General features: G+C 45.8%; 1 protein-coding gene across 1 annotated transcript; it reads left to right on the top strand.

Annotated features, from left to right (window-relative positions):
• The first annotated feature begins 2,369 nt into the window (after positions 1-2,369).
• On the top strand, positions 2,370-17,635 carry FBXL16 (F-box and leucine rich repeat protein 16). The gene is made up of 5 exons (XM_032230310.1): positions 2,370-3,068; positions 10,151-10,659; positions 14,219-14,303; positions 14,851-14,914; positions 17,487-17,635. The coding sequence occupies exons 1-5, from the start codon at positions 2,370-2,372 to the stop codon at positions 17,633-17,635; spliced, it is 1,506 nt and encodes a 501-aa protein (XP_032086201.1).
• The last annotated feature ends 286 nt before the right edge of the window (positions 17,636-17,921 follow it).

Consider the following 17,921-nt stretch of genomic DNA (forward strand, 5'->3'; position numbering starts at 1 on the left):
TCCTTATCACCCCACGGTGACAAGACCTATAGCCAGCTCTGCTCTTTTTTTGCTCTGCGTTTTTGCTCTGCGTTTTTGCTCATTCAACCAGTTCCACTTTTGGTTCACTACAGATTTTTAAAAGGTAGCAATTTCATGAGTTAAAGTGTTGGCGAGTTAGGGACCCTTCATGCTGTGCTCTTAGCATTGATATGGAACTGTATTTGTTGTTATTTGCAATTTCCCATGGAAGGATTCTTCTGGGAAGAGCTGAATTCAGGATACTACTAGTGTAATTGATATTTTTTGTTGTTAGTTGCGAAGTCGTGTCCGACCCATCCCGACCCCATGGACAACGTTCCTCCAGGCCTTCCTGTCCTCCACCATCCTCTGGAGTCCATTTAAGCTCACTGGACTGCTTCAATGATTCCATCCAGCCACTTCATTCTCTGTCGTCCCCTTCTTCTCTTGCCCTCCATCGTTCCCAGCATGAGGCTCTTCTCCAGGGAGTCCTTCCTTCTCATTAGGTGGCCAAAGTCTTTGAGTTTCCTCTTCAGGATCTGGCCTTCTAAAGAGCAGTTAGGGTTGATCTCCTCCAGGACTGACCGGTTTGATGGCCTTGCAGTCCAAGGGACTCGCAGGAGTCTTCTCCAGCACCAGAGTTCAAAGGCCTCCATTCTTTGGCGCTCAGCCTTCCTTATGGCCCAACTTTCACAGCCATCCATTACAACTGGGAAAACCAGAGCCTTGACTAGACGCACTTTTGTTGGCAGAGTGATGTCTCTGCTTTTTAGTATGCTGTCTCGATTTGCCATAGCTTTCCTCCCTAGGAGCAAGCATCTTTTAATTTTAATTTCTTGGCTGCAGTCCCCATTTGCGGTGATCTTGGAAAATAGAATCTGCCACTACCTCCATTTCTTCCCCATCTATTTGAAATTGAGAGGGCCAGATGCCATGATCTTGGTTTTCTTAATGTTGAGTTTCAAGCCAACTTTTGCACTCTCCTTCTTCATACTACTGGATACTACTAGTGTACTATTAAAGGAGAGGGGAGAGAGAAGGGGAGTCTCAGAAAGACAACTGGGGTTTCCCAGGAAGGAGGCGAGCCCATTCCAGAGAGGGGCCCAAAACAAGAGACTGCACTGTCCTGAACTGCATGGAGGAAGGAGAAAAAGGTTCAGGGTAGCCACACTTTAGAACTTCCCAGGGTACATCTGTTATTAGATTACAAGGTTGTAGCTTTAGTCTGGCAAGATTCTGTCTGTTAAAGGTTTAAAGGTAAAGGTTTCCCAGGTCTAGTCTGACTCTAGGAGGCAGTGCTCATCTCCATTTCATAGCTGAAGGAGCCAGCATTGTCCAAAGACACTTCCGTGGTTATGTGACCAGCATGATTATTCTCCAAGGGTACACAGAAGACTGTACCTTCCCACCAAAGTTGTACCTGTTTATCTACTTGCATTTGCATGCTTTCGAACTGCTAGGATGGCAGAAGAGGTTCAAGGTAGCCTCACCTTACAATCTCCCAGGGCATATCTATTAGGTTAGAAGGGAATAGAATAGAATAGAATAGAATATTGGAATGAAGAATGGAATGGAATAGAATAGAATATTGGAATGAAGAATGGAATAGAATAGAATAGAATAGAATAGAATAGAATATTGGAATGAAGAATGGAATGGAATGGAATAGAATAGAATATTGGAATGAAGAATGGAATGGAATGGAATGGAATAGAATAGAATGTTGGAATGAAGAATGGAATAGAATAGAATAGAATAGAATAGAATAGAATAGAATTCTTCATTGGCCAAGTGTAATTGGACACACAAGGAATTTGTCTTTGGGGCCTAAGCTCTCAGTGTACATAAAGAAAAATAAAAATACATTCATCAAGAATCATAAGGTACAACACTTAGTGGTAGTCATAGGTTATTAGTAATCAATCAAATTATACTAGCAAACAATACAACAATATAAATTTCAAAGGTACGAGCAACATGGTTATAGTCATAAGTGGAAAGAGATAGGTACTAGGAAAGAGATAAATACTAGGAAGAAAGAGAAGAATAATAGTAATACAGTCTTACTAAATAATTTGACAGTGTTGTGGGCATTAGTTGTTTAGCAGAGTGATGGCATTCAGAAAAAAACCTGTTGTGTCTAGTTGTTCTGGTGTGCAGTGCCCTAAAGTGTCGTTTTTGAGGGCAGAAGTTGAAACAATTTATGTCCAGGATGTGATGGGTTTAGCTTTAGTCTGGCAAGATTCTGTCTGTTCAGTTCAAACCAATAAAAAATATTGGGCTTGACCAGAATTCTATGGTGTCGACTTTGGAGTTGTGTGTGACATCTAATGCTTCTCTGTTGTTGTGTTCCAGAGTGATATTGGAAGATGTCGAACCTTGGCAACAGCGATACCAAGCCCCCTTGTCTACCCCGGAATGGACTTGTTAAGCTCCCCACCCAGGCCAATGGACTCGGCTCCGCGAGCATCACCAAAGGGACTCCAGCGATGAAAAACCGCCTGTGCCAGTCTTCCGTGCCTGCAATCATCAGCCCAGCCTTAATGAATCACAGTGACCTGTCCATGCCTGGCCTCACTTCACCATTGTCTTTGGCGGCTCTGGCAGGAGGGCCTTCAGGAGCCACCATGGTGGGACTTCCCGCCGATGAGATTTCTCCAGCCAACGGCGACCTCCCATCCCTGGGTGACCTCTCTGGCTCCCCCACCAAAAGGCACCTGGCTGTGGATGAGAAGATCCTGAACCGCCTGTTTATGTACTTTTCAGCCTGTGAGAAATGCGTCCTGGCCCAGGTGTGCAAAGCGTGGAGGAGAGTCTTGTATCAACCCAAATTTTGGGTGGGTCTCACGCCGGTGCTGGACACCAAAGAACTCTACAACGTCCTGCCCAACGGAGACAAGGAGTTTGTCAACCTTCAAGGTTTTGCCATCCGGGGGTTTGATGGTTTCTGCCTTGTGGGGGTTTCCGACTTGGACATCTGTGAGTTCATCGATAATTACGCCCTCTCCAAGAAAGGGGTGAAATCTATGAGCCTTAAGAGATCGACCATCACAGATGCAGGTCTTGAGGTAGGTCTTCTGCTGCCCGGCTAATGGTGGTGCCTCTGTTGCAGAGTTCAGTCTGGGGTCTCTAGAGCAGCGGTCACCAACTGGTGGTCCACGAGAAAATTTTGGTGGTCTGCAGAAACATTATTTGCATTTGTTGTATTGCACTAAATCAGGGGTCCTCAAACTACGGTCCCTGGGACGGATACGTGCAATGAACATTTGTGTTGCTGCAGAGAGTCTCCTCCTTTGGGGTCTTTTTGTGGGGGTCGGAGGGGGGCAGAAATTCTGACTTGGGGTCTGCTTCGGCCTCCTCGTGAGGGGCTTTGGGTGAAGGCTGGAGGGAAGCACCACTGGTGGCGAAGAACCAGAGGGCCTCGTTCCAGTGGGACAGCATCGTGGCCTGAAACTGGCTGACCATCTCAGCCCGCTGAGCCTCCAGGCGCCAGTACCTGGCCTTGCACTCCTGCAGGTCTTCCCTCTGCTTGGAAAGCCTATGCTCGTAGTCCTCAGTGAGGTGCTTCTGCTGAGTCTCCTTGGTCAGATCCCATTTGAACTGAGCTGTTTTGCCAACTTTTTCTCATTGTGGCTGCTTAGCTCCAGCAACTGCTTCCTGTTGGGGCCCTAAGGAGCCGGGTGGGCAGGGGGAGACTAGCTGGGAGGGGAGGGGCGAGTAGGTGGTGCCTCTCAATGTGCGTGACATCAGGTTGGCCATGCCCACTCAATCACATGCCCACCTAGCCACGCCCCCCCTGCTGGTCATTAGGCAAATCACATTAGTGGTCTGCGGGATTTAAAATTATGAATTTAGTGCTCCCTGAGGTCCGAACGGTTGGGGACCCCTGGAATAGATGGCTATGATATTAAAACAAAAAAGCAAGTTGGCCTCCAGGAGAACCTGATGAAAGTTCCATCTTGTTTTTATGTGGCCTACATGTAATATGTGTGGGACTGCTGGAGGTCTTCTGAATCAATCCCACCCAGCCAGTGGTGGGATTCAAATAATTTACCAACCAGTTCTCTGCCCTAATGACCAGCTGGGTAGGCGGGGCTCAGTGGTCATGTGATCATATGGGCGTGGCCAAGTCAATGTCACTCAGGTCGATGGGCACTTAGCCTTAGTTGTTACAATGGTAATAAGGGTTAATTGGAGAGGCAGTTTCTGTAAGCAGGTCAATAAAGATTAGGCTAGAAACAACACCAGAATGTTTCCTTCCTGCCTTCCTTACAGGATTAGCCCTGTAAAGTGGGGAAAAACAAAAGATTTCTTCCAACAACCGGTTCTCCAAACTGCTTAGAAAGTTACCAACCGGTTCTCCCGAATAGGTGCGAACTGGCTGAATCCCACCACTGCACCCAGCCCACTTTAAAGAGGATCAAATAGGTTTATAGCCCTCTCCACTTTGGAGAAGGGACCTCTTGGTGACCAATGTCACTGGAATAGGTGTGTAAGGAAAGCTTTTACATCTCTGGGTGTCTTTGACTCTAGAAAGTCAAAGACTCTTGAAAGAGGGCAGAGAAGAGCAACAAAGATGATTAGGGGACTGGAGGCTAAAACATATGAAGAACGTTTGCAGAAACTGGGTTTTGTCTAGTTTAATGAAAAGAAGGGCCAGGGGATACAGGATAGCAGTGTTGCAATATCTCAGGGACTGCCACAAAGAAGAGGGAGTCAAGCTATTCCTCAAAGCACCTGAGGGCAGAACAAGAAGCAATGGGTGGAAACTAATCAAGAAGCAACTTAGAACTGAGGAGGAATTTCCTGACAGTGAGAACAATTAATCAGTGGAACAGAAGTTGTCTTCAGAAGTTGTGAATACCCCAAAACTGGAAATCTTTAAGAAGATGTTGGATATCCATTTGTCTGAAACGGTGTAGGGTTTCCTGCCTAGGCAGGGATTTGGACTAGAAGACCTCCAAGGTCCCTTCCAACTCTGCTATTGTATTGCATTGCATAAATCAGATTCACCTGAGGGCTTCCTCCAGAAGCCACAGTGGAACACCACCACAAATGCTTGTGTGAAAAGATACAAAAATAAGGGGCATTGAACAGCCTTTAATCCAGAGATTCCAGATGGAATAAGCACATTATATGAAATCTTCGGAGATTCTCCATCATCCAGGTCACGGCTGTCCCAAAGGTGCTTTTTTTTTTTAAAGAGGCAACTGGACTTTTTGATTTTTCTTTGAAGACGTTTCACTTCTCATCCAAGAAACTTCTTCAGCTCTGATTGGATGGGGAATGGAAGGATTTATACTCCTTGCAGACAACTGGTCATTTGCATCCTTTTTAGAGTGTCCATGAGGCCGTTTGAAGAACCCTCAACAGAAGGGGAGGGATACTACATCATCTATCTCTAGTCCATAACGGTCCTTTCAGCAGTTCCAAGAAGGCTTCACACCCATTTGCACCACTCAGGTGATCCCGAGGACACAGACAAACCTCCAAGTGGCCTCAAGGACTCTCCAAAAGGATGCAAATGAGCAGCTCCCCACCATCCAGCCAGAGCTGAAGAAGCTTCTTGGAGGAGAAGCGAAACGTCTTCAAAGAAAAACCAGAAAGTCCATTTGCCTCTTGAAAAAAGCACCTTTGGGATTATACGAAGTCTATGCCATATTGTTACCAGAAATCGGCTTGATGTGTTGCATGACCCATCCCTTTATCAAACATGGCTTAGTCTCAAGTGGGAACCTAGCCATTATGGATTATTCAGCCAACCACAGTTAAAGTCAGCCATGGCTTAGCACGAAGTAGGAAATCATTCCATAGGTCTCACCTTCCAATGACATCTCACTCATGAAGGATTTTGCAATTTGATCCACATGCATTCATCCCAATGGTTGTACAAAACAACAGATGAATTACAACTTAGGTTCTTTTCTTTCTTTCTTTCTTTCTTTCTTTCTTTCTTTCTTTCTTTCTTTCTTTCTTTCTTTCTTTCTTTTCATGTTTTATTTGTTTTATTTATATTACTTTCCATTTCCATCAAACAGTTGCGACCTGGGTTCAGTTATTTGAACATTCGTAATCTACACATTTGTTATTATAATTGTCACAATAATGTTAATAACATAACTATATATTAATATAATTACAATAATACATAACATCTTCAGTGTCAAATTCTCTCCACATTAACCTTTCCTCTTTTTTTGTGTCTCCTCCTTTCTAACTTCTGTTTCTATTGTCTAACCATTGATATCCACGTCAAAAAATATTCAGTTTCTTCTTTATCCTTAATAATAAACTTTAATCTGTCCATTTCTCCACATTCTAGTATTTTCTTAATTGCATTCTCATTTGACAGAATCTCATCATTTTTCCATTGTTGTGCAAATAGAATTCTGGCTACAGTTAGTATATGTAAAACCAGATATATAGTCTTTTTATCATATTTTTCCAGTAGGATGTCCAACAAAAATATCTCTGGTTTCAAGTCTATATGCTGCTTTATCATTTCTTTTCCAACCGTGTGTTTTCATCCAATATTTTTTAGCTTTTGGGCGAGTCTATCACATATGATAGTTTGAATCCAATGGTTGATTTACACTTCCAATATTTAGCAGATCTATCTTTATACATTTTGGCCAATCTTTCCAGTGAAAAATGCCATCCATAAAACATTTTGTACAGATTTCGTTTATATGCTGTTGACATAGTCAATTTAACATTTCTATCCCATAGTTTCTGCCATTTAACTAATTCTATTACATATCCAAAGTTTTTAGTCCAGGCAATCATTCTCTCCTTTCCCCTTTCCCTTTCCTATTTAATATTTAGTATATAACAATATAATTTCTTTATCAGTTTATCATCTGTTCCAGTTAATATCTGGTCCAACTCTGTTAATTCTTTATTAAAGCCATACATTTTAACATCTTTCTCATCCCAACTCTTGTTCTTTTTGGAAGGGGTAGCCAGGCCTGGTGCATAGGTGGCCCTGCTCCCAACAAGCCACCATTTCTCATAAGCTTAACTCAGAGGTGTCCCCACATGCTGCCTAAACCCCATTGGAACAGATGTCTTCCTGAGATATTAAAGCAGATGGGCGAAGTTGCTATTAGTGAGCAATTATGATTACAGTAATTGGAAAAGTTGTCTTTGATCGTTTCCCATGTCCTGATATAGTAACGGAACTAAAATAGAATCACGGGGAGGGGGAGGGGGGAGAAGCTTAATCTTAAATCATCATATTGCAGATTATTTCGTTCCCAACTGATTAATCAAGCAAATGGCTTGCGGTGACTTTACCAATTAGAAGTGTTGGTTTTATACTGGTTGAAGACTAAAATAGTACTATCTGCTTGAGTGATACATGATTTTGGCGCAGAAGATTAAACCAGAAGCATTTGGTCTACCAAGCATTTGCAATGATATTGCTTGCTCGAGAGACAAAAATGACAGATTTTGGGCTAGCAGCATCTAGAGAGACATAATCGGTATCTAAAACAATTAGCCCCTTCTAATAATTCAAACAATACAGCTAAAAGATGAACAGAGATAGATGCAAGCCGAATGTATTGACTCATCAATACAATAACACGTGTTCTGACCTAGGCTTCCCAAGATCATGAAGCCGACTCCTCATCCCGATAAAACCTCTTTTATTTAGGTTAAAGGGAATTCCTCGCCAGCAAAGTCCCGGCAAACAGTCTTTCATGAGATTTCACAACTACAGACCTTTATCAGGCTTGGAGACCTGCCAGGCCGATATCTCCCAAATGCCACGCTGTAGCAGCAATTACTTGGCAAGGAGTCAGGAACGGATCTTCACCCTAATGAATGGAACTAATTGTCTCCTGCAAACTCCCCTCCCCTTTAGTTCCTCTTTTATTTCCTCTGGGAGGGGCCATTCACCGTCCACCTGTGCCTTCACTCCCGAGTCGCCCCTTGTTCCTTAGCTGTTCCCTTCTCCTGGCAGCTCTGTGCATGCACACATCGGGAACAGGCTCCAGCTGTCCTTCTGCCCCATTGATCTCCATCTCCAAGATCAGCAGGCATTTTTACACAAGAGGCTAATCGTGAGTAATATTAATCTTGGTTAGTTTTGGGGAGGCTTAACTTGCAGTGTGTTGTACAAATCCGTACTCCTAGATACAATACATTTTGCCAGAATGCTGAATTGGTTAATTCAGTAACCAAGTTGAGCTTGTTGCGTGAATTGAGCCACTGGGTGAATTCCTCCAGTAGTTGACAGCAGTTATTCTCTTAACAATCATGGTAAGTATAATCATAAAATTGGGTCCAGTCACATTCAAGCCACATTGCTCAATGACTGCATTACTTACAACCGAAATCCCAATGTCAACTGTAGTTGTACATCGAGGAGTATCTCTATAGTAAACAGGTGAAAAGTGTTGGGTAAAGGCAGTTGGTCTTATTTGACTCTCCCTGGTTTAGAGTGAGTTTTGTGAACTTAGCCTATCTTTAACAGAGCCTTTAACAGATTAACCAAGTTGGAAGGGACCTTGGAGGTCATCTAGTCCAATCCCCTGCCCAAGCAGGAGACCCTACACCATTTCTGATAGAAATGTCCCTTCCTCCTAGCTTCCAGTGATGAAGCTCCCAAAACTTCCAAAGGCAACTTCTGTTCCATTGGTTGATTGTTCTCACTGTCAGAAAATTCCTCCTTCTTTCCAGGTTGAATCTCTCCTTGTTCGGTTTCCATCCATTATTCCTTGTCTGGCCTTCAGGTGCTTTGGAAAAAAGGTTGACTTCTTTCTCTCTGTGGCAGCCCCTCAAATATTGGAAGACTGCTATCCTGTCTCCCCTGCTCCTTCTCTTCTTTTTTTATATACAAGTTTTTTTATTTTTTCCTGTAATACAAACATTTCATCATTCATTAATCAGTGTGTCATGCAAGTACATGTTTTTGTCTCATAATAATTAAAGCTACCACCATATTCTTTATACATACATACATACATACATACATACATACATACATATATATATATATATATATATATATATATATATATATATATAATCTTATCATAACATTACCGCTTAACATATCTACTCTTATAACATTTCTCTTCCTAATGATTTAATTTTATAACACATTTCCCCATATTCATTCTCCAGCCAATCATAAAATAATTCCGGTATAATATAATAACCATATTCTTCCTTTCCTTTAATTGCTAATGTTAATCTGTTCATTTCTGCACATTCTAATATTCTCTTAATCACATTTTCATCTGTAGGGGTTTCTTCAGCTTTCCAATTTTGTACAAATACAATTCTAACTGCAGTTATCTCCACTTGACTAGTTCCTGCAACCGTTCATCGTAGGTTTTAGCCTCCGGTCCCCTCATCATCCTGGTTGCTCTTCTCTGCACTCTTTCTAAAGTCTTCACATCTTTTTTTATAGTGTGGTGAGCAAAAATGGATGCAGTATTCTAGGTGTGGCCTTACTAGGGCTTTATAGAGTGGCATTAGTACCTCCCTTGATCTTGATTGTATCCCTTGTTAATACAACTTAAGATTCATCCAGTGATGAAGCTCCCACACCTTTTGAAGGCAAAGCTGTTCCATTGGTTGATTGTTCTCATTGTCAGAAAGTTCCTCCTTATTTCCAGGCTGAATCTCTCCTTGTTCAGTTTCCATCTATCATTCCTTGTCTTCTGGTGTCTTGGAGAATAGGTTGACCGCCTCCTCTCTGTTGCAGCCCCTCAAATATTGGAAGTCTGCTCTCCTGTTTCCCCTGGTCCTTCTCTTCACTAGACTAGCCATGCCCAATTCCTGCAACCGTTCATCGTAGGTTTTAGCCTCCAGTCCCCTCATCATCCTGGTTGCTCTTCTCTGCATTCTTTCTAGAGTCTCCACATCTTTTTTTATAGTGTGGTGAGCAAAACTGGACGCAGCATTCTAGGTGTGGTCTTACTAAGGCTTTATAGAGCGGCATTAGTACCTCCCTTGATCTTGATTGTATCCCTTGTTAATACAACTTAAGATTCACCCAGTGATGAAGCTCCCACACCTTTTGAAGGCAAAGCTGTTCCATTGGTTGATTGTTCTCATTGTCAGAAAGTTCCTCCTTATGTCCAGGTTGAATCTCTCCTTGATCTTGATTGTATCCCTCTGTTAATGCAACTTTCAGGTCATGCTGGAACAGATGCAAGGTCTTATGCACTTGGAGCTTTCTGGATGCAACGATTTCACTGAGGCCGGTCTCTGGTCGAGTCTGAATGCCCGCATCTGCTCCCTGAGCGTCAGCGACTGCATTAACGTGGCCGACGATGCCATTGCGGCCATCTCACAGCTGCTGCCCAACTTGACTGAGCTCAACCTTCAGGCCTATCACGTGACGGACACAGCCCTGGCTTACTTCACTGCCAAGCAAGGTTACACCACCCACACCCTCCGCCTGAACTCCTGCTGGGAAATCACGAACCACGGCGTGGTGAACATGGTGCACAGCCTCCCCAACCTGAGCGTGCTCAGCCTCTCCGGCTGCTCGAAAGTGACGGACGACGGCGTGGAGTTGGTGGCAGAGAACCTCCGCAAGCTTCGGAGCCTGGACCTCTCGTGGTGCCCTCGGATCACCGATATGGCTCTGGAGTACATCGCTTGTGACCTCCACAAGTTAGAAGAGCTGGTGCTGGATAGGTAAGGTGGGCTCCAAATCCTCTGATTCCTTTTGCAGGTGACAAAATTTTGGGGCCCGAAATAAGACACCGCAGGGAATTAGGTTCACCAGGGAATAGAAATCTTTGGACAGCTCGGAGTCGTCCCCAACTGACAGAGCAGAGCCACAAGGGACACCATTCAAAGAGATGAAGGGACACTGAGCCACGGTGGTACAGTGGTTAGAATGCAGTACTGCAGGCTACTTCTGCTGCCTGCCGGCTGCCTGCAATTTGGCATTTTGAATCCCACTGGGCTCAAGGTTGACTCAGCCTTCCATCCTTCTGAGGTGGGTAAAATGAGGACCCAGAATGTTGGGGGCAAGAGGCTGGCTCTGTAGACCGCTTAGAGAGGGCTATCATGCACTGTGAAGCAGTATATAAGTCTAAGTGCTATTGCTGTTGTCCTTCCTTCCTTCCTTCCTTCTTTCCTTCCTTCCTTCCATCCCTCCTTCCTTCCTTCCTTTCCTCCCTCCCTCCTTCCTTCCTTCGAATCTCACCAGGCACCAGGTTGACTCAGCCTTCCATCTTTCCGAGGTCAGTAAAATGAGGACCCAGAATGTTGGGGACAATATATCTAACTCTGTAAGCTGCTTAGAAAGGGCTGTAAAGCATTGTGAAGTGGTATATAAGTCTAAGTGCTATTGCTCTTGCTCTTTTCCTTCCTTCCTTCCTTCCTTCCTTCCTTCCTTCCTTCCTTCCTTCTTTCCTTCTTTCCTTCTTTCCTTCTTTCTTTCCTTCTTTCCTTCCCTCCTTCCTTCCTTCAATGGTGCGCAGTAGTTAGAATGCAATATTGCAGGCTAACTCTGCCAGCAGTTCGAATCTCACCAGGCTCAAGGTTGACTCAGCCTTCCATCCTTCCGAGGTGGGTAAAATGAAGACCCAGATGGTTGCGGGGGCAAGATGCTAACTCTGTCATCTGATAAAGAGGGCTATAAAGCACTGTGAAGTGGCATATAAGTCTAGGTGCTATTGCTATTGCTATACAGGATAAATAGTGGGACAGATACGGATGAGGTAAGGCAATGGAAAAACCCATGAGATGGTCCCAAGTTAAAGAATCAGAGATCGAATTTGGTCCACGATAGCTTCCAATGTTCTATCAGGTTCTTCAGAACCTCAAAGCACCCAAATGAGAGGAGAAGACTTTCTCAAAGACCTATGATTCATGGTCACTTGTAACCAAGGACCACCTTTGTTGTAACACATCCAACAAAGTCTGTTATGGTGTTATCATCCTCTCAACATCTGATCCATCTACTCCTTTTTTTTCCAAATCCCTATGGGTGGCTCCCTTACTAGTTATAAGATGAAATTCCAAGCGATACTGCCGTGGGTATCCCTTTGGAATGGATCTTTTCCTAGAATCAGGATAGAGGCGGGGGTGGGCAGGGGGGACTGCTTCCCTAACCAGTTTCTTAATCATCAGAGGTCTTCAAATATGGTAGAAGGCAAGTTCTACCATTTAAAACCCTTCTTCTCCAGCTGAGTATCACCCGTCCTCTACGATCCTGCCCCTGAGTTGGTGTGCTGGGCGTTAGGAGTTGTCGCAGTTCACACGTAAGGGATATTGGGGAAGCCCCAGTAACATTTCATCACTGGTTGTGCCATGATCTACCCCTGTGATGGTGGAGAACTATGGCACGCAAGCCGTTGCCCTGTCAGCTCCAGCATGCATGCCAGCTGATTGTCGGACTTGATTTTCATCTGTTTTTCGCCCTCCAGAGGCTTCCATCCCCAAGATCCTAGAAACCTCTGGAGCCTGGGGAGGGTGAAAAACAGATCTACTGGACCCACCGGAAGTCAGACAATGGGCCGTTTCCGACCTCCGGAGGGCCTCCGGTGGGGGGCAGGGGAGGCTGTTTCATCCTCCCCAGGCTCCTAGAAAGCCATGCATGCATGCATGGAGCAGCGGGAGGGGGGGTCACGCACGCATGCACAGGGGGCATTGCACCAGGGGGGCATTAAATTATGGGGGTGGGCATGCGCGTCCTTTTGGCACGTGAGATGAAAAAGTTTCGCCATCGCTGATCTACCCCTCTCCAAGCATTGCGTTTTTCCAAGGTTAGTCAACTTTCCAGGGCCCTTCAAAACTCTGAGCAGTTTTTAGCAGATTCAATTTCTCCTTTGATGATCAAGATTGTAGTGATGATTATGGTTGTTGCGATGATCATGCTTTAGAGAACTGATGGAGATTTAAAGGCATGAAGGTCCCTTGAGAATGGCAGGAGCTTAAGATACTTATTTCAAGGGACGCGGTGGCTCAGTGTCTAAGATGCTGAGCTTGTCAATCAGAAAGGTTGGCAGTTCAGTGGTTCGAATCCCTAGCTCCGCATAACGGAGTGAGCTCCTGTTACTTGTCCCAGCTTTTGCCAACCTAGCAGTTCAGAAGCACGTAAAAAATGCAAGTAGAAAAATAGGGACTAACTTTGGTGGGAAGGTAACAGCGTTCCGTCTGCCTTCGGTGTTTAGTCATGCCGGCCACATGACCACGGAGACGTCTTCGGACAGCACTGGCTCTTCGGCTTTGAAACAGAGATGAGCACCTCCCCCTAGAGTCATGAACAATGAGCACATATGTACGAGGGGAACCTTTACCTTTAAGATACTGATTGAATTACTTCATCTTCCAAAGCCTCCCTCAAAACTGGCCCTTGTCCTACCTTCATTTTTGAGTTGAAATGAAATGCACAGGTGTAGTATAGCTGGTACCTAGTAGTAACAGTAAGAGGGATCTTGGAGTCCTAGTGGACAACCATTTAAATATGAGTCAGCCGCGTGCAGCAGCTGCCAAAAAACCAACACAGTTCTAGGCTGCATCAACAGAGGGATAGAATTAAGATCCCGTGAAGTGTTAACACCACTTTATAAGGCCTTGGTAAGGCCACACTTGGAATACTGCATTCAGTTTTGGTTGCCACGATGTAGAAAAGATGTGGAGACTCTAGAAAGAGTGCAGAGAAGAGCAACAAAGATGATTAGGGGACTGGAGGCTAAAACATATGAAGAACGGTTGCAGGAACTGGGTATGTCTAGTTGAATGAAAAGAAGGACTAGGGGAGACATGATAGCAATGTTCCAATATCTCAGGGGCTGCCACAAAGAAGAGGGAGTCAAACTATTCTCCAAAGCACCTGAGTGTAGAACAAGAAGCAATGGGTGGAAACTAATCAAGGAGAGAAGCAATTTAGAAATTTCCTGACAGTTAGAACAATTAATCAGTGGAACATCTTGCCTCCAGAATTTGTGAATGCCCCAACACTGGAAGTCTTTAAGAAGATGTTGGATAACCATTTGTCTGAAACGGTATAGGGTTTCCTGCCTAGGCAGGGGGTGGACTAGAAGACCTCCAAGGTCCCTTCCAACTCTGCTATTGTATTGTATAGATCCTCAACATGCTGCATCAAATCCAGTGTGATTCTTGACCTGACAAAACTTACATACTTACCTGTGCTTTACAGTTTGTTTGCTTCTCTTTGAAGATAACCCCATTGTTCTCCTGCTTTTAACTTTACGGTGGTCCATCTTCCTTTCTCTGGCAGGTGCGTACGGATAACGGACACTGGGCTCAGCTACTTGTCCACCATGTCCTCGCTTAGGAACTTGTATCTCCGCTGGTGCTGCCAGGTAGGTCAAAGGGAGCTGGGATTCTCTCCTTGTGAGCCTCATCCAGGATAAGACTTGCAATTTGTACGGGAGCAATTTGGGGACAAAGTTTACAAAACTCCGCATTGGCAGCAGGAAGGGCATCTGGCCAGTAATCACTCTGCTCCATTCAGTTGCCCTGACTCCAACCCGCAAGGGATTGTGGGGTTGTCAAAAGAAGATGATGATGGGGGACAAAGTTTGATTTTGTATCTGGAAGTATCTGGAAGCTTCGGCTGCTTCAAAATGTGGCTGCTTGCAAAAGTGTTGTGCAAATCTAGATTTGCACATGTGTCACCTCTCTTGAAGGTGCTGCGTTGGTTGATAGTTTGCTTTCTGATCCAACTGAAAGTGATGCTTGTCGCCTTGAAACGCCAACAAGACCTGGGACCAAATTGTTTGAAGGACCATCATTTCCCAGTCGTATCTACCAGCGGTTCAGTCGACAATTACCCATATATTTATATTTTTCCCAGAAATAAATAAATGTGTTTGGTGTCTCACAATCCTGTCTTCTCCTCCCTCGTAGGTCCAAGATTTTGGCTTGAAACATCTGTTGGGAATGAGAAGCTTACGTCTCCTGTCACTTGCCGGTGAGCATTGGATTGGGGTAGATCCTTTCAGATCCATTGAGACATGGGTCTGGAAGAAAGTTTGGGGGGCCCCTCAGGGCCTGAATCCTAAATCCCAAAATCACCCAACTTCCTTTGATCTTGGACTAGCTTGTGGTATGCATCCACTCCAGTGGTGGGTTCCGTACCGGTTGGAACGGGCCCGGTGACGTCCACATGCATCTTAGCGCCTCCACAAGGCCCCGTGATGCTCCAGCTGCTCAGCGGAGCATTGCGCAGGCGCTGTACGTGCCGTGCGAGTGCACGGAAGCGCCGAAAACTTAAAAGACCGGTAAGGAACTCGGGCAGGCGGGTGGGCCCTCCGGAGCACTGCACCAGAATGGTATCCGGTGCTCCGGGAAGGCTCCGGTATGCCCATACCAGGGCATACCACCTGCAACCTACCACTGATCCACTCTCCCATATAGGAGTGGGATTCAAAAATTTTAGCAAGCAGTTCTCTGCCCAGTTGCTTTATGGGCGTGGCCATGCTGGGTGTGGCCTACTCAGCCTCCTGCACCACAGTGGGGGAGGCATTTTCGTCCTACCCAGGCTCCAGAGGTTTTCTTTGAGCCTCCTGCAGGATGACAACGGCCTTCCATGGACTCTAGAGGAGGCCGAAAAGGGGCTTGTTATCGGACTTCCGGAACTTCCAGGAGCCCCGTTTTTTGCCCCCTCAGAGTCTCTGCGCAGGCCCTGCACTTACCTGCATCCCAAAAAGGCTGCGTGGAGACTCCTGGGAGAGGAGGGGAGGGATGGGCGTGGCCAGCCAATCCTTTCAACTACCGGTTTGGTGAACCGGATGTAAAATTAGCATTGGGTTTGCCCTAACTGGTCCGAAACGGCTGAATCCCACCCCTGGTGGTGCACACCGGGCTCAGATGTACAAACTCAAACGGATACAGGCAGAAATACATAGGTGCATGTGCATATGCAGATGCGAAGAAGTATACACAGAGATGCATCTGCATGCACTGAAAGGGAAACCCACCCACCCCGTAGGCTCAAAAGGGACAATCAGAAATAGTTAAACATTCGCAGAATGGAAGAACGCCCCCCCCCCTTTTCTCTTTTCCAAGCAACCTCTGATTTTAGTCTTTCCAGCTGAGATATTCTTTCTTATTCTCCCTCTTCTCGGAGCTTGCTTCTTTTCTTGCCGACATTTGCATTGATGCTGCTACCTAGTTGGGTAATGAAATGTCTTCATAAAAAAAAAAAAGCAAGCTGAGCAAGCACAGTCTTCCTTCTCATCCCCCTCCTCCTTCACCTTCCCTCTCCTCCTCCTCTTTCTCCTCCTCCCCTCCTCCTCCTTCCCCTCCTTCTCCCTCTTCCACTCCACAAAGCCCACTCCCTTCTAGAATGGATGTTATCCAATTGGGTAATGAAACATCTGCAAGAAAACAAGCAAGTTCAGAGAGCACAGTCCTCCCCCCCTCCTCCTTTGCCTCCTCCTTCCCTCTCCTCCTCCTCTTCCTCCTCCTTCCCCCCTCCTCCTCTCCTCCTCCTTCCCCTTCTTCTCCTTCTTCCACTCCACAAAGCCCACTCCCTTCAAGAAAACAAGCAAGTTCAGAGAGCACAGTCCTCCCCCTCCTCCTTCCCTCTCCTCCTCCTCTTCCTCCTCCTTTCCCCCTCCTCCTCTCCTCCTCTTCCCCCTTCTTCTCCTTCTTCCACTCCACAAAGCCCACTCCCTTCAAGAAAACAAGCAAGCTCAGAAAGCACAGTCCTTCCCTCCTCCCCCTCCTCCTTTGCCTCCTCCTTCCCTCTCCTTCTCTTCTTCCTCCTCCTTCCCCCTCCTCTTCTCCTCCTCCTTCCCCTTCTTCTCCTTCTTCCACTCCACAAAGCCCACTCCCTTCAAGAAAACAAGCAAGCTCAGAAAGCACAGTCCTCCTCCTCCTTCCCCTCCTCCTTTGCTTCCTCCTTCCCTCTCCTTCTCCTCTTCCTCCTCCTTCCCCCCTCCTCTTCTCCTCCTCCTTCCCCTTCTTCTCCTTCTTCCACTCCACAAAGCCCACTCCCTTCTAGCATTGATGGTGCTACCCAATTGGGTAATGAAACATCCGCAAGAAAACAAGCAAGCCCAGAGAACTCCAAAGACCCCACAGTCCTCCTCTTCCTCCCCCTCTGCCCCAAATTCCACTCCCTCCTAACACTGATGATGTACCCTAGCTAGGTAATGAAATGTCTGCAAGAAAGCAAACAAGCTCAGAGGGCATCATGGACCCCAAAGTCCTTCCCCTCTTTCCCCACCTTCTCCCTCTTCCACTCCACAAAGCCCACTCCCTTCTGGCATTGATGATGCTACTCAATTGGGTAATGAAACATCTGCAAGAAAACAAGCAAGCTCAGAGAGCGCAATTCTCCTCCTCCCCCTCCCCTTCCATTCCATAAAAGTGACTCCCTTCTAGCACTGATGATGTTACGTAGATGGGTCTTGAGACGTCTGCGAGAAAACCCACCAAACTCAGAGAGCGCCAAGGACCCCCTCCTTCCAACCCCCGAGCTGCGAATGTTCTCCATTATTAGTTCTTTCTTATGTTCTGATTTTCACTTTTACCAGGCTGCCCTCTGCTGACCACCACTGGACTTTCAGGCCTAGCTCAGCTGCAGGACTTGGAAGAACTGGAGCTGACCAACTGCCCAGGGGCGACTCCAGAGCTCTTTAAGTACTTTTCCCAACACCTGCCTAGCTGCATGGTGATTGAGTAAGCCACTCGCTAGAAAGATCTGGCCAAATCCTGGAGCCGTCTCCTCCAATCCTAACTCAGCACTGACCAACCATCCAGCGTCAAGGTTTTTCTTTCTTTCTTCGTCATTGATATATAACTGTATACGGAGATATATAGATATATATGGATGATTTCTTTCCAGAAGAGGGGGGGGTTTGTTGTGACTTGAAAAATCACACGCTCACCCATGTACACAACTCAAAACGGGGGGGAAAAAACGGTGCGACGAACGCACACGAACAATTGAGAAAAGAGTTGGTCATTGG

Source organism: Thamnophis elegans, chromosome 14 (genome assembly GCF_009769535.1).
Source record: "Thamnophis elegans isolate rThaEle1 chromosome 14, rThaEle1.pri, whole genome shotgun sequence".
NCBI lineage: Eukaryota > Metazoa > Chordata > Lepidosauria > Squamata > Colubridae > Thamnophis > Thamnophis elegans.